A 14,580-nucleotide genomic window follows, 5' to 3' on the forward strand; every position below is an offset into this window, starting at 1 on the left:
TGTGCTCTGACAACTCGTATGTGTCAGGCTTACCATGCGTGAGCTCAGAGAAACCTGGTATCTACTGTATCTCTGAGGACATTCTTCACAGACAGCCGCCCTCTGAGAAAGGTAGGAGGAACATGCTGCACAGCATGCCCACAAGCTGCTTTTAGGCCAAATGACATCCACTACTGGTCACCAAGACAACAGAGAAATGATATTTGTCTAAGGCAGAGGAAGTGGCCACTTATGATTAAGATCAGGGTGTGTGTGACGGTCGTTTGTAAATACCTCAACATCAGGCTGTTTACATGCCCACCATTGTTATTGACCTCGGTTAACCCCTCTCGGGTGCTGGAAATCTGCAACTTTAGAACACAGGCCTATCTTGAGCCGTGAAGACAGAGCACTTTTGCTTCAGAACATCCTCTGTGTGTATGTTTCAGCCACTTCAGTCCCTTAATGCACTAAGCAGCTTAAGAGCTTCTGGAGGCGAGACAATATTGTATATTGCTCTCTCTCTCTTATCGATGCCATACGTTCTCACTTGATCAGTAAAACATCTATCTTCTTTAAGGTGACTTTTCTGCTCAGGTTTAAAACCTCTTAGCTTCTGAAGATTCACTTGACCAGATTCACTTCTTCTATCTGACAGGGCACAAATAAATATATATTACAAATAGATATCTATTACATATCTATCTATCTATCTACAGTATATGGATACAATTCCAGGTACACAGTTGATCTATTTGAACAAGTAATTACTGACAAGTTACATACATCACTTACACATACTGTAGGTGTACGTATTTATTGTGTGAGTTTATGTGTGTGCATCCGAGTGTATCTGAATGTGTTTGCAATAAGATATGATGAACACGATGCAATTACGAATTAACCTGATGTGATTTCATGGTTCAGTAAAAAGGATAGCTGTTTTGTTCAAGCAGACACTGCAGCACAAGAGCCAATGCAGTTGAACACAATGGAATATACAAAAACAAAACATTTTATAATTGCAATTAAAGGGATACAATAAGAGAGGCTGAGGAATGACATTGGGCTTTTAATTAAAAAAAAAACAATTGAGATAGGAAAAGAATGTCTAGCTATAGCACTCCTGTAACTTATCTCCTCAACAAATTTGATTTAGAAGGGATGGGATTTTGGTTATATACTGTAGAGATGGTGCTTTTAAGTAAATAAAGGTCATAAGTTTGAGTTTTCACAAAGACATTCTTTGTTTTACTTGCAGACACATATTTGCATATGCAGTGACATGTAGTGTATCATGGCAGCCATTAAAAGAAAAACACCAAAAGCAATGGTTGTGAAGGAGCCTGTGTACTGTGATGTCCCTGCAGGCCATCAAGTGACTCATGGATGCAAAACCATCAGGCTCTCCGGCAAGTGGAAGAAGAGGTATTGAAAAGGACACAAAGGCAGTAACTGTCAGCCGACTGTCAGTTTTACTTCATAAAGCAACAGTGGAAAGGGTACGAGTTTATTCGCTCAACATGAGGAGACAAAATAGTTTCTGTTTTCCTTCCCTACCAAGTTGTGTTGGTGCTTATGTGTTTACAGCTAGAATCCAATCCAAAATACCTGGATATCCTCTAACAAACTGAATTTAAAAAGTATTCCTCTGTCGTAATCAAATATTCTGTTTCTGCAGTAGAATGTGAGGCACACACACACACACACACACACACACACACACACACACACACACACAGAGTTTCAATCAGGCTCTCACGGCTCCTGTCAGCTGGAGGAGAGTGGAAAGAAGAGCCGCAGGACGGTGGCAGCCTTAATGAAACAGCTCGGCCCCTGTGGCGTGAGAGGAGGCACCCCCACCTCGGCTGTCTTGTCCCCCTCCCTCCCCTCCCTCCCCTCCCCCAGCTACACTTCCACTCTGATACCTACACACAGCGCTGCTTCTCAAAGCCCGCCAGCAACAGGCCATTCGCTGTACGCTACGGCCCCTTTCATCACTTGCGATGAAATTCCTTCCCTTACAGCAAACAACGGTAATGAGCAAAAATAACATATAGGCTTTCACTGGGGCAAACATTAGCTTTGGCTACAGAGCGGAGAAAAACAGAAAAGATGTCCGCCTTGAGAAAAAGCCAGCACGCAAGTTTTTAAGGATCTTTATCTTCTACGCAAACATTCTGGGAATACATTTTCACCGGCATTCCTTTGGCGGCCATGGTAAATTAGTGCTGAAACGGGAACTCCAAAAAAAGTGGGACAGCGTGTGGGAGAATCCTTCGCCGTGATTCACACCTCCTCCCGTGGGACCTGCGGCCACTCTACAGGAAGTGTGCGTGGCAGCGAACAGGAAGATCACAGTCAGGGCAGACAGTGCGAGAGAGAGAGAGAGAGAGAGAGAGAGAGAGAGACTTGAGGATGCCAACAGCAGGTGGCGCTCTCTGGACGCAGGCAAGGGTAGGAGAGAGAGCACCCTGTAAACAGAGACGCCCCTGGGGTACACCATGAAGTGAAGTGAGAGATAAAACTCTTCACACATCCCTGGCATCCAAGACAACAAAACACATTTCTTTTCAATCTGCTTCTGTATTTCCTCAAGCTAATGAAGTGAGGACTTCATTATAACAAAGCCCAAGATACATACGCAATGCCTGATATCTTCCATAAAATAACTTCACACACGAGGCAGTGTGTTTGAAAAATTCTAATTGAAAAACTGTCTCGGTTGATGACAACCTGCAGATGGATCTGCACTCCAAAGGCATCATTTCGACTTTCTATCCATCTGCCGTGCCCTGCCACATATGAGCCCTGTGGGGGTGATGGCTGCTCTTTGTGTGAGTGTGCATGGCCACCAGATTACCTGTCAATTGCAGCATGCTAAAAATACGCAGGGCCACGCGGAGGGAGAGGGTACGCTAGCCGGGTCGCGGGCGCAGGTCACCCGCCGACACTTCCCATGCGGGACAGCTGCGGTGGCGTGAGATAGCACTCACCCGAGCTGTCACACGTAAACGGCCCGGGTCACGCTGCAGGGATGAAGGGACCTGTGCGGCACCTGCTCCCTCAGCAGGTCTGGCCTCTGACAACTCGTATGTGCTCTGACAACTCGTATGTGTCAGGCTTACCATGCGTGAGCTCAGAGAAACCTGGTATCTACTGTATCTCTGAGGACATTCTTCACAGACAGCCGCCCTCTGAGAAAGGTAGGAGGAACATGCTGCACAGCATGCCCACAAGCTGCTTTTAGGCCAAATGACATCCACTACTGGTCACCAAGACAACAGAGAAATGATATTTGTCTAAGGCAGAGGAAGTGGCCACTTATGATTAAGATCAGGGTGTGTGTGACGGTCGTTTGTAAATACCTCAACATCAGGCTGTTTACATGCCCACCATTGTTATTGACCTCGGTTAACCCCTCTCGGGTGCTGGAAATCTGCAACTTTAGAACACAGGCCTATCTTGAGCCGTGAAGACAGAGCACTTTTGCTTCAGAACATCCTCTGTGTGTATGTTTCAGCCACTTCAGTCCCTTAATGCACTAAGCAGCTTAAGAGCTTCTGGAGGCGAGACAATATTGTATATTGCTTCCAAAGAATGCAAGGAGGTTCTTCATCAGACTCATAAAAGATTTGTTGCTGTGGAGGAGGCTTTTTGTACGGGGGTACGAGCGGAAGCCTCCTTTATCTGCTGCATCTGGAGTTTCCTACAGATGTCTGTTCCACACCTATCCCCGGGGAGGCCCGCTCTCCAAAAAGTCACTCTATTCGCCCGTCTCAGAGTCAGACCGAGGCTCTGGGATCACAACACACTCCATAGCGGTCTCCACTGGACCCACTTGATGGACATGTTGATTGCTCGGCAGAGAAGGCTGTCTCCTCGTCTCTCCAGCCCCTGGTCCCCACAGGCACAAAGACATGCCAGCAGCACCAAGAGGATCCACGCCGGAACAAGAGGAACAGAGTGGTGGGAGTCCACTGAGACACTGTTATAAGCCCTATGAACATAAACTAATGTTCTAATGTAAATATTAAAATGAAGAAAATAATTTATTATTATCATTACAATTATCATTTTATTATCTTTGATCAATTAATTACTTGTATGAGGAAGAAATATAACCAAGCAATACAACAATATCTGATATTTACTTTTGTATGTGCTATTTGCATTCGTATTCTTGAATTTGGCTTGATATCAGTGGAATTCTTCACATATGGGTTGAAGGAGCTGCTGTCTTGTTTTTAAGACCGTCACCAACAGTAACCTTTCCGGTTCAGTGCTAACCGAATTCCACATTCTAATTTTAGCCATTATTAGCCTAGGTGCTAATTATCTTGCGTCTCCTGCACTGTGACTTAATATTGCCCCTGAACCAGGAGGCAATAAAGGCGTGCCTGTGGAGAGGGATGATATTTCCAGGGCCATCCCTCTTCCTATTGTTGGCAGACAGGGCGGTGATGCACGGAGCCATCGGTGTCCGTAGCAACTCAAGGTCAAGCACAGACAGAGAGCAGTTCTGTCAAAACAGAACAGGCTAAAAGAGCATGCAGCTGTGGGCTTGGGCACGATACTTTATTATAGATTCATATATAAGCAACAGGTGCATTACGTCTGTTTATGCTATTCATTTGTTATATTTAATTACTGAGCATGGTTTGGGGAGGACACAATAGTGGCACTTTTGTTAAGGCTTAAGGACTCTGTAAGTTATCTGATTTTGTGGCTGTCTATACCGGTAACTGTAGAGAGGTGCCCCTTATTGCCTATGTATTTTTATATGGTGGTTCATTTTATTGCTGTGCCACAACTGAGGCATTCAGTCTTTTAGATGGCATACACTGCAGTGCTGTTGTTCCAGTGCCTACTGTGTATTATAATGTGTTTGTTTCACTCAACACTAAAGTGTCTCCTGTGCTTTCTAACCTCCTTTCTGTAGTGGCCAAGAATGGAAAGAAACCAAAGAAGTGCAGTGGATATGTTGCGTGTTTCGTTTGATTTCATCAGTAATTCATGATGCTTAAAGCCCATAAAAGACTAAATCTGTTTTCAGTTATCTATTTGTTTAAATTAAATTGCAATTACTGTTGCCTTGCCCAGTAATCTCTGAGCAATTAATTACTTAAGCTACATGTACTGCCACATATTAACAATGAGCTAAGATGTCTTATGTAGAACTTTAGAACTTTTAAACTTTAGAAGTACATTACAGTCTGTATGAAATTTTAAAAAGTGTGATGTGTTGCTATGGCTGTTACATGGCCTGACTTTTTCTGACCTTTTCAAGTGGGAGAGGAGTGGAGTAATTGCTCATTAACTGAATGCATGTTCGGTCAATGCTGTGTCCTGTCAGCATGGGAGGGGGAAAGACAGTTAAGCGATTCATTATTAAAGTTTTATGAGGAGCCACTTCTTCATGTGGTGTGAATGTGCGAAGGTGTGGTCTAATGAAGATTTCAGTGGATATAAAGAGGAAGGCTTAACCAACTGCTTCGGCCGTGGAAAATCACACAAAGCATAAACAAGCACTAGAAAAACAAGTTTTGGTTTGTGAAAACAAGAAAGACTTCCTGTTACTACACGACCAGCCTACGCGACACCGCCATCAGGTCTAGCGGATTAGTGACCGCAAGAATGAAAACAGTGCGATTGCCGTGCCGATGACCTCGCTGGTCTGCGTAATCTGTCCCATGATGCTCCAGTCCAGGCATGAGTCTGCCACGGTGTGTGTCCTCTCTAGACTGTGCACCAGCGCTTCCCAACCCCTCCAATGCCGATAGCATGACTTCACGCTGTGTCATCACTTCCACTCTAAAGCCCATGGATGATGCTAGTATCCAGTCAGAGCAGACGACTCAATTCATTAAGTTCCTACATTTTTCATCAGCCCTTTCAGCAGTCGGTGCATTATTAACAAACCTTCATCTGGTTGGAGCACCATGAGCAAACTTTGCATTCGTCTATATTGATATATTGTGAACAGTCATGCTGAGTGTGGATTAACTTGTCTTACACCTGCTCGTTGCTATTAAAAAAAAAATTATCTTTGGGAGACGCCAAGGCTGGACAACATGAGGTCATTATCATATCTAAGTTTTCACATTATTCTAAATCGTTGAGCCTCCATCTTAATTCCAGCGAGAGCCTAGCACCTGCAGCTGGCTTGGGAATCAAACAATGGATTTAAGAAAAACAAATGAACAAACAAACAAACAAACACAAACGCTGCCAATGTGCCTCCAAGTGTCTGAGGGAAATAGTCGTTTGCAGCGCGAGCATCTGTATCCCCTGCTGCCGCCACAGACTGGCCAGCCAGACGAGACGGGCGAATTTTTGGCGCCGTTGCCATGGTTACCTGAGATTCGTGCCGAGCCTCCCCTGCTGTAGAGGGGCGGGGCCTGGAAGGCGTAGATGACGTCGCTGTCGGCGATGCTGGTCAGGTCGTCATCGTCGGAGAAGGAGCGCTGGAACCCCGTCGGGTAGATCTCTGTCAGAATAACCTGAGAGGGGAGGAGAGGGGAGGGTGGGGGGAGGAGGGAGTGAGTGACTGAGCAGAGAGACGCCGCTGTGGTTTGGAGCTCTGCAGCATGCATGCAGCACACCGGCAATAAAGGACATGGAGGAGGCAAAGAGAGGAAGGACAGAACACAAATCAAGCGTGGAAAGCAAACACACACACACACACACACACACACACACACTCACACACACTCTCACACACAAAGACATGTACACAGAGATAAATACACGCACACACACACACACACACACACACATGCAGAAACAAACACACAAACACACAGGCACACAACTATCTGGAGGATCCAGAGAGTGGCTCAAAGAGATGAGTTCCTAAAAGGCTCTTGTGAAGGCACTGTGGTAATTCCTGTGTTGCTCCTCCTCCAGATCTCTCAGCTGTGTGTGTGTGATGGAGCTGTCGCTGTGGCGCAGCACAAACAAACACACGGGGCCTTGTGCTGCTCATCAGCCCAGCACGCCGACACATCACACTCAGCAGTGGGGCTGGGTGGAGAACCCCCTCTCTCCTTCTCTATTGCTCTCTCTTTCCCTCTCTCTCCAACCCCTCTCCCTCTTTCTTTCTCTCTCTTCATCCCCCTCTCTCCCTTCCTCTCCCTCTCTCTCTTTTCCCCTCCCTCCACCCCTCTCTCTCTCTTTCCCTCTCTCTCCCTCCCTCTCCCTCTTTCTCTCTCTCTTTCTTCATCCCCCTCTCTCCATCCCTCTCCCTCTTTTCCCCTCCCTCCACCCCTCTCTTTCTCTTTCCCTCTCTCTCCACCTCTCTCCCTTTCTCTCTTCTCATTCCCTCTCATTTTCCCCACTCCATTTTTTCTCCCACTTCTCATGTTTCACTCTGCGGCCCGCGTATCTCTGGTTTCCATCAGCCTCTCCTGTTGCCGTTATCTCTTCCTCGATAGCTCTCTATATCTCTGCCAATCCTGATGCGGCCCCGGGTGCCTCGAGGTAACCTGCACTTCTCCACGCTGGCCTCTAGGGGGACAATTTCCCTTCGCTGCGCGCAGCTGAACCCATTGCCCTCCACTGTCTCGCCAACATGTGCCCCCCCCCCGCAGGCTCCTCAGGGAGAGGCACACAGGGCCTGGAGCACGGCTCTTTGACGAGGTGCCACCGGAGTAAGTCATTTGTCTCCACTGCAAAAGCCGCTGCATGCCACTACTCAGGGAGCGCTCAGCACAGCCCCAGACTCTGGAGTCAAAGTCACTTCACAACATCTGTGAACGTCCAAGTTCTGAGTTGAGGTCTGTGATTCAGTCACAACTTGTGGCCATCTATGAGCCCAACAGTCATGTGATACAAACAGGCTGGCGATATAGCGCATTCATCAGTCTTAATTCTGCATTAACAGACTGAGAGCCCACCAACTGAGTCATGGCTGTTACTATAAAGCCCGAGCCCTACATGATGCAGAATCAGCGATGAACACTTCAGTCCTCCTTTATTAGAAGCAGATCTATAAAACTGGCCTCAGATCAGGCGTTAAGAGACATGAGGCAACCGCACACTGGAAGGCTTTAACGGCCCAGTAAATCTCAGCATGGGCCTCTTTGTGTGGCACTGCCGCGTTTCTACGGAGATAATGCCCGCGTGGCGCTGACCCGCTCAACTCATCATTAGGAAGTGACAGGGAGGCACGCCCACTTCTTTATGGGTTACAATTGAGAGCACTTAAACACTACAATGTTTCAGAATGATTGGAATCACCACCCCGACCGCCGTAATTACCGTAAATTAGCCGAGAGGAAATTATGGAGATGAAAAAAAAAGGGATGCCAGCCTCCATCTCAACTTCCCCTCAAAATATACAGACTGCGCTGCCAACACAAACGAGCAGGATTTACAGCACAAAAGCAAGGAGTTGCAGTTCACAAGAATCTCGCTGGAAACGAGTCAAAGACGACCGCCTCCTCTGATCTACGCCGACTGCTCAGAGGAAAGCCCGCTGCTACGCGAGCATCCGGACCGGCCTGGCCCTTTAGTGAGCTCTGTCAGGCCCGGCTCCCTGTGGCTGGGTTGGGCGGCCGGGCCTCTCTGTGAGGAACACTGTAGAGTAAAACAGCATTAAGACGGCGGCGGAGGAGCCGAGCGGAGGGGAGCGTCTGGCGGTGCGGTGCGGTGCGGCAGCCCGAGAGGCCGAGTCTGGAGCGATGCCCCCGCGGGACACTGGCGATGAGTGGAGCTCTAACAGCCTCCGCCGCCCCTCGGCTCCCACACACTCAATGGGGTCAGAGAGAGAGAGAGAGAGAGAGAGAGGGAGAGAGAGAGAGAGAGAGAGAGAGAGAGAGAGAGAGATGGCAGCGGATGGCTGTGAGGGAATCAGGCGGAGGGAATAAAGAGGAGCCTAGAAGAGAGATGGACAGATAAAAAGAGGATGTGTGCGGACGAGGAAGAAGACGAGCGTGTGTGTCAAAGGGAGGAGAAATAAAAGAGTGAAAGAAAGAATGTGTGTGTGTGTGTGTGTGTGCACGTGTCAGTGAGTAAGAAAGAAAGAGATAGTGAAAGCAAAGAGAAACTTGCTTCGTCAGAAGGAACAATGAGGCTCCCAGAGACTTGATCAATAATGAAGAAGTCATCAGGACAACACCTCGTGTGTGACTGACATGCAGGTCGGGACCCGCGCACCAACAGAGGGGAGAGTTTAAGGGGATGCATTATTAAACTATTAAACACGCAGGAAGTATTATGAACGTCTACTCAGAGAGAAACTACTCAGAAAGTCCATACAAGTGTACTGTATGTGTATGCTCTAGTGCAACAGTGGCAAATGTGTGTGTATGTGTGTGTCTGTGTGTGTGTGCGGGTGTGTGTGAGTGTGTGTGTGTGTGTGTGAGAGAGAGAGAGAGAGAGAGAGAGAAAGTGTGGGTATGTCTGCAATAGAAGAAAGATACAAATGGACAGACAAAAACAGAGTGGCAGAGATACAGACAATACAGAGAGAGAGATAGAGAGAAAGAGAGGAGAGAGATAGAGATAGAGATAAAGGGAAAGAGAGGGCGTCCTGGTCACCTGTTCTGGGGAGATCTTGCCCTCCTCGGCCACCATGGTGCGCAGTGCAGATACGGATCCGTAGAGAGGCACGGCCAGCCCCACGCGCAGGTACCGCTGGCCCTTGGTGCTGAAGACCAGCGTGACATTCAGAGGCCTGGGGAGACACAGGCAGGCAGACGGGAGACATTTAGACGTTTGGAGACAATGCAGACAATACGAGCAGCCAGCCTGCACACACACACACCACGCTGACAAATAGCACACTCGTCCTCACATCAGTAAAAGCCAACAGACAATAGCCATTAGAGTCACTTTGGAGGAAAATGGCCAAACTTGGCAGACTGATGGAACTTCAGAAGTGAGGACAGATCACCTGTTACTGATTAATGAGGGATGCCTTTGGCCATTAATCAGTAATCAGCGTTAAGCCGAGTGAATGAGTCAATCAGTTACACTTTGGCAAACTCTCGCTACGGCGTCACAGAAGCCATCACAGAGAAGAAATCGGATGGAATGCAGAGGGAATGTGCAAAACGCATTCAACAGCTAAGAATGTGTGCGTCTGGGTATCAACATTGATTTGGTATTTGTGTGTCTATGTGTGTTCCTGTGTGTGTATGTCAGGGTGTGCGTTGTGTGTGTGAGTGTGTGTGTGTGTCCGTGTGTGTGTGTGTGTGTGTGTGTAGAGAGAGTGTGAAGGTCAGGACAGGTGAGGTCACTCTGCCCTGTGGTGAAGTCACCTGCTGTGCTCACCCTGAAAGAAAGGGCAAATCCGCCCGGGAAGCCAGTGCGGGTTGTTTATTTTTGGGGTGTCCGTGTGTGTGTATAGATGTCAGTGTGTGTGTCCTCTCTCTCTGTGACAGCGTGTGCGTGTGTGTGTTGTGTGTTGTGTGTGAGAGAGAGTGTGTTGTGTGTTGTTGTGGGGTTGTGTGGAGGTTAGGGCGGTGTACGGGGGGACGGGCAGCCTTGCGTGTGTCAGACGGATAAAGCGCGAGTGAGCAGAGTGGACGAGCGGAGAGCCAGAAGAGTGCGGCGCCCGTCCGCCGTCCGTCGGTAAGCGAGCGGAAAAGAGCGAGATTGAAGGACGGGGTGGCGGGAGGGCGCGCCGGCGGATGCACATCTGCGGAGAGGAAAAAGCTCTCATCTGTCACACGCGGCGAGCGCTTGGCCTGTGATGGCCTCTCGCTGTGTGCGAGATGGAAGCCGCCGCCGACCCAGCCGCACAGCAGGAGGTGGGTGTGTGTGTGTGTGTGTGTGTGGGGGGGGGGGGGGGGGGGGGATTTGGGGGGGGTTTCGCTCACAGCACCTTTCCATCCTCCCACAGGAGCCCAGCCATCGCCATTACGGCTCCAGAGCTGCACGCGTGGACAGAAGCACGAGAGCTACGGTAACGCGTCGCCTCCTACTGCATCTGGACACGCGGGCGCCATGCCGGCTCCAGAGCGGCCCGAGAGCCAGGAAGAGGACGGGGGAGCAACCCCACACCAACCTTTTAGATGGACTTTCATCTCCCTCCTGAATTATTTAGGGGCCTCCTTGTCTCATAAAGGGGCTCAACAAAAGCCCGTGGTCATGAAAATCGAGGTGTTTATTTATTTATTTGCGCGCTTACTTACTGCTGTTGTTTGATGAGTCATGGCGTGCGTGGGCTAAAAATTGAGGCCTTTTAGTTTTTATCCCCGCTGACAGGCGGTGCCGGGGCGCCTCCGTCACGGAAGGGAGCCGCAGATGGAGCCTGTCAGCCGCCCGACAGTCTGCGCTGGGGAGTCGCTCGGCTACTATGGCTAAAAAAACGGCCGTCGGAGGAGTTTACCGGAAAAGGCTCCGTTTTTTCTCCGTGCGCGGGGCGAGTTACAAAAAGGGGGGGCCATGCGCCATCACCTCTGTCGTCTTTAGTCTTTAGTTGAGCCTTGAGGAGGATATACAAGAGTCTCTCTCTCTCTTCCCTGCAGCCGCCATTGTTTTATAGTCGGTCTGACAGCTGGGCGGTGGAGGGAGGGTGCAGGGAAAGTAGTGGTATTAGTGTCAGCCCCTGTACACAGTGTGTGATGGGGATTAGGACGTGTGCACACCTGTTTGTCTACTTTATGTATTATTGTTATGTGAAAAACTAAACAGCTACTGTACGTATGTGAACGTATTCATTTGTTCTACACAGTGTATACTGTACACGGCATCTTCTGAATGCCTGACTGTGTGCATTAATAAGTCTCTGATGGGATGGGGGAATGTGTGTGGGCGTGTGTGGGTGTGTGTGTGTGAGTATGTTGGATGTATGGGGCCGTCTGTTCTGGTGTGCTAAAAACGGCACCTATCGCTGGCGAAGGAGTGTATGTATGTGTGCTAGCATATGTTTATATGCATGTATGCATGGGTACTTCCTTTGTGCCTAAGAGTAACAAAGAGAGAGGAAGATAGAGGAGAGAAAGAGAGAGGAGACAGAGAGAAGGAGAGAAAGAGAAGGAGACAGAGAGAGAGAGAGAAGAGAGAGAGAGAGAGAGAGGAGACAGAGAGAAGGAGCGAAAGAGAAGGAGACAGAGAGAGAGAGAGAGAGAGAGAGAGAGAAGGAGAGAGAGAGAGAAGGAGAATGAATTGTGACGTGTGAGCAGACTGTGGGCTTATTAGCGGGCCCCTGTGCTGTGAGCACGCAGCAGGCAGGCTGAGCTCTCCTGTCTGTCTGTCTGCACTGCACTGCGCCAGCGAGTCTCGCAGGCAGCCAGCTAATCGGGCGCTCTGCGCGGACGCCTCGGTGACAGCCAGGCAGGAACCGGGGGACCCCGCCGCACCACGCAGGTCCCCGTCACTTTGCCACGGGCCATTGTCACGGCAGCTGCGCCGGAATCCCAGGGCTGGCACCACCTATGGTTTTCATGAAACAGAGACCAATTATCTATTGCAACATGCTACTTGCTCTGCTATTCCTAAATGCTTTTTGTTGGGGATTTATTCAGGGAAGACAAGGCTTACTGTCAGATCTATCATGCATGGTGCACATGATCGCATTCCTAACGTGAACTTTCAAGCGAGGATTTTTATAAAACAGTAAAACTGCTGACAACCCCACAAAAATGGATGTCATTGTCAGGCCATTAATCTGTCATCACCAGATACAGATCTAATGTAACCTGCCACTAACATCTGCATCTGTATCTGCATTTTTCAGTCAGCGCTGGAAGCTCTGGGATCCTCTCATCTGAATACAGATGCATTCAGTGTGTGACCTCCACAGGTTTATTGGAGAGGGGCGGGTGGGGAGCGCGTCCTACTCATAGCAGAGTGTGTGTCCCTGAGGGGCTGGGTGAGGACCGCATTGTACTCATAGCAGAGAGAGAGAGAGTGTGTGTGTGTGTGTGCTTGAGTGCGTGAGTGTGTGTGTGTGTGTGTGTGTGTATCCCTGAGGGTGGGCACGCTAGTGTGCGGGGGGCGGACAGACAGGACACGCAGGGTTGAGGCGGCGGTGAGCGTGCGGTCAGCGGGAGTGGAGAGCCACTCTGGAGCCCTCGTGGAGGAGCACGCGGGGATTGATCCTCGTAAAGGGGGGTGGAATGACAACAGCACATCTGACAAGTCACACGCCTCTTTACCAGCTCCTCCACTCAGGTGCACCACCTCTCTCTCTCTCCTTCTCTCTCTCCTTCTCTCTCTCTCTCTCTCTTCTCTCTCTCTCTCTCTTTCTCATGCCCTTGCCTCCTCTCTCTCTCATAAGCACTTGTCAAAGGTAACAGACTGATGCGCTTCTTTGGTGGCATACTGCTGACTTGTGCTGTTCTGGCATGTTTAGGAAACTTGGGAAAATGTTTGGTTAGGGGATTTTTGTAAGTGTATCATTTCTCAGTAAGGATGTCTGGCGTTGTGCTGTGTGTGTATGTCTGTCTGCGTCTGTGTCTCTGTGTGTGTGTGTGTGTGTGTGTGTGCACAGACATTATAAACAGTCTGAAAGTCACACCAAGGCTAAACACAAACAGAGGTTTTCTCTCTCCATCTCAGTCACTCTTTTTACTCTCAGACACACACACAGAGACACAGACACACACACACACACACACCCACACACCGAAGACACACACACACACACACACACACACACACACACACACCCTCTCTAGCTCTCTTACCTGGTCTGGCGCAGTGGGATGGGCAGGGAGATGCACAGGAAGGGGTCAAATGTGTTGCTCTGTTTAAGGCAATGTGGACACGTCAGAGAGGACCTGCACAAAAGAACACACACACACACACACACACACACACACACACAGAGTCAGACATGGACCCTGTGAGATGAGTGGCCTGGCTCTCAGGCCAGCACCCCAACAGCCCTGCTCACATTCCTCCACGTCCCCCACCTGCATACCTGACACCGGCTCTGTTGACACAACAGCGCTGGACATTCCCACGTGAACGTGAAGGACATCAGCCTCAGCTCAACCACCACACAGGCTCCACCATCTCTCTGTTAATACTTAACCCCGCAGGCACTCAACGAGGAGGTGGAGGAGGTGGAGGAGGAGGAGGAGGAGGAGGAGGAAGAGGAGGAAGAGGAGGAGGATGTGCCTGTTTGGAGACGGCCAGTAGAGCTAGCGTGCCGGGTACACCACAGACCAGTAGTGGTGGCAGGTCTCTTCCCACATCTCTCCCTATCCATCTATAAATACCCAGAGACAGAGCTTCTCCCCTGCACCTTGTAGCGCTGTGTGCTGCGGCACCAGGGGAAGTGCACCCCCGGATAGACCCCGCGCTTCATTATTGAGCAGGCGGACACTGGAAATGCATTTGGGAGCCCGATCAGGACACCTGCAGCCCGGGCGATGGAGCCTGCGGGGAGGGAGAACAGGGCTCCAAGGGCTGAAATATTTACCAGCGTGGAGAGTAATAAAGGGTATCGATTTGAATATTTCAGTAGGCATTAGAAACAAGGATGTAGGGGAATGGGTGGGTGGCTGGGTGGAGGAGGCTGTGGAGGTGGGAGACAGAAGCACCCACACAGAGAGGGATGAAGGAACAGCCAAGAGAGAAATACGCCATCAAAACAAACAGACAAGGATAAAAATGCTCATGTTTGTAGTCAGCCTCTTCATT

General features: G+C 49.4%; 1 protein-coding gene across 1 annotated transcript in view; it reads right to left on the reverse strand.

Annotated features, from left to right (window-relative positions):
• usp43a (ubiquitin specific peptidase 43a) overlaps positions 1-14,580 on the reverse strand; it is an 89,807-nt gene that overhangs the window by 23,327 nt on the left and 51,900 nt on the right. The window contains exons 4-6 of the mRNA XM_062547852.1: positions 13,620-13,712; positions 9,523-9,658; positions 6,338-6,482 (exon numbers count right to left, since the gene is read on the reverse strand). Of these exons, the coding sequence (XP_062403836.1) occupies positions 6,338-6,482; positions 9,523-9,658; positions 13,620-13,712 (374 nt within the window). The remainder of the gene's footprint in view (positions 1-6,337; positions 6,483-9,522; positions 9,659-13,619; positions 13,713-14,580) is intronic.

This window comes from Sardina pilchardus, chromosome 1 (assembly GCF_963854185.1).
Source record: "Sardina pilchardus chromosome 1, fSarPil1.1, whole genome shotgun sequence".
Taxonomy (NCBI): domain Eukaryota; kingdom Metazoa; phylum Chordata; class Actinopteri; order Clupeiformes; family Clupeidae; genus Sardina; species Sardina pilchardus.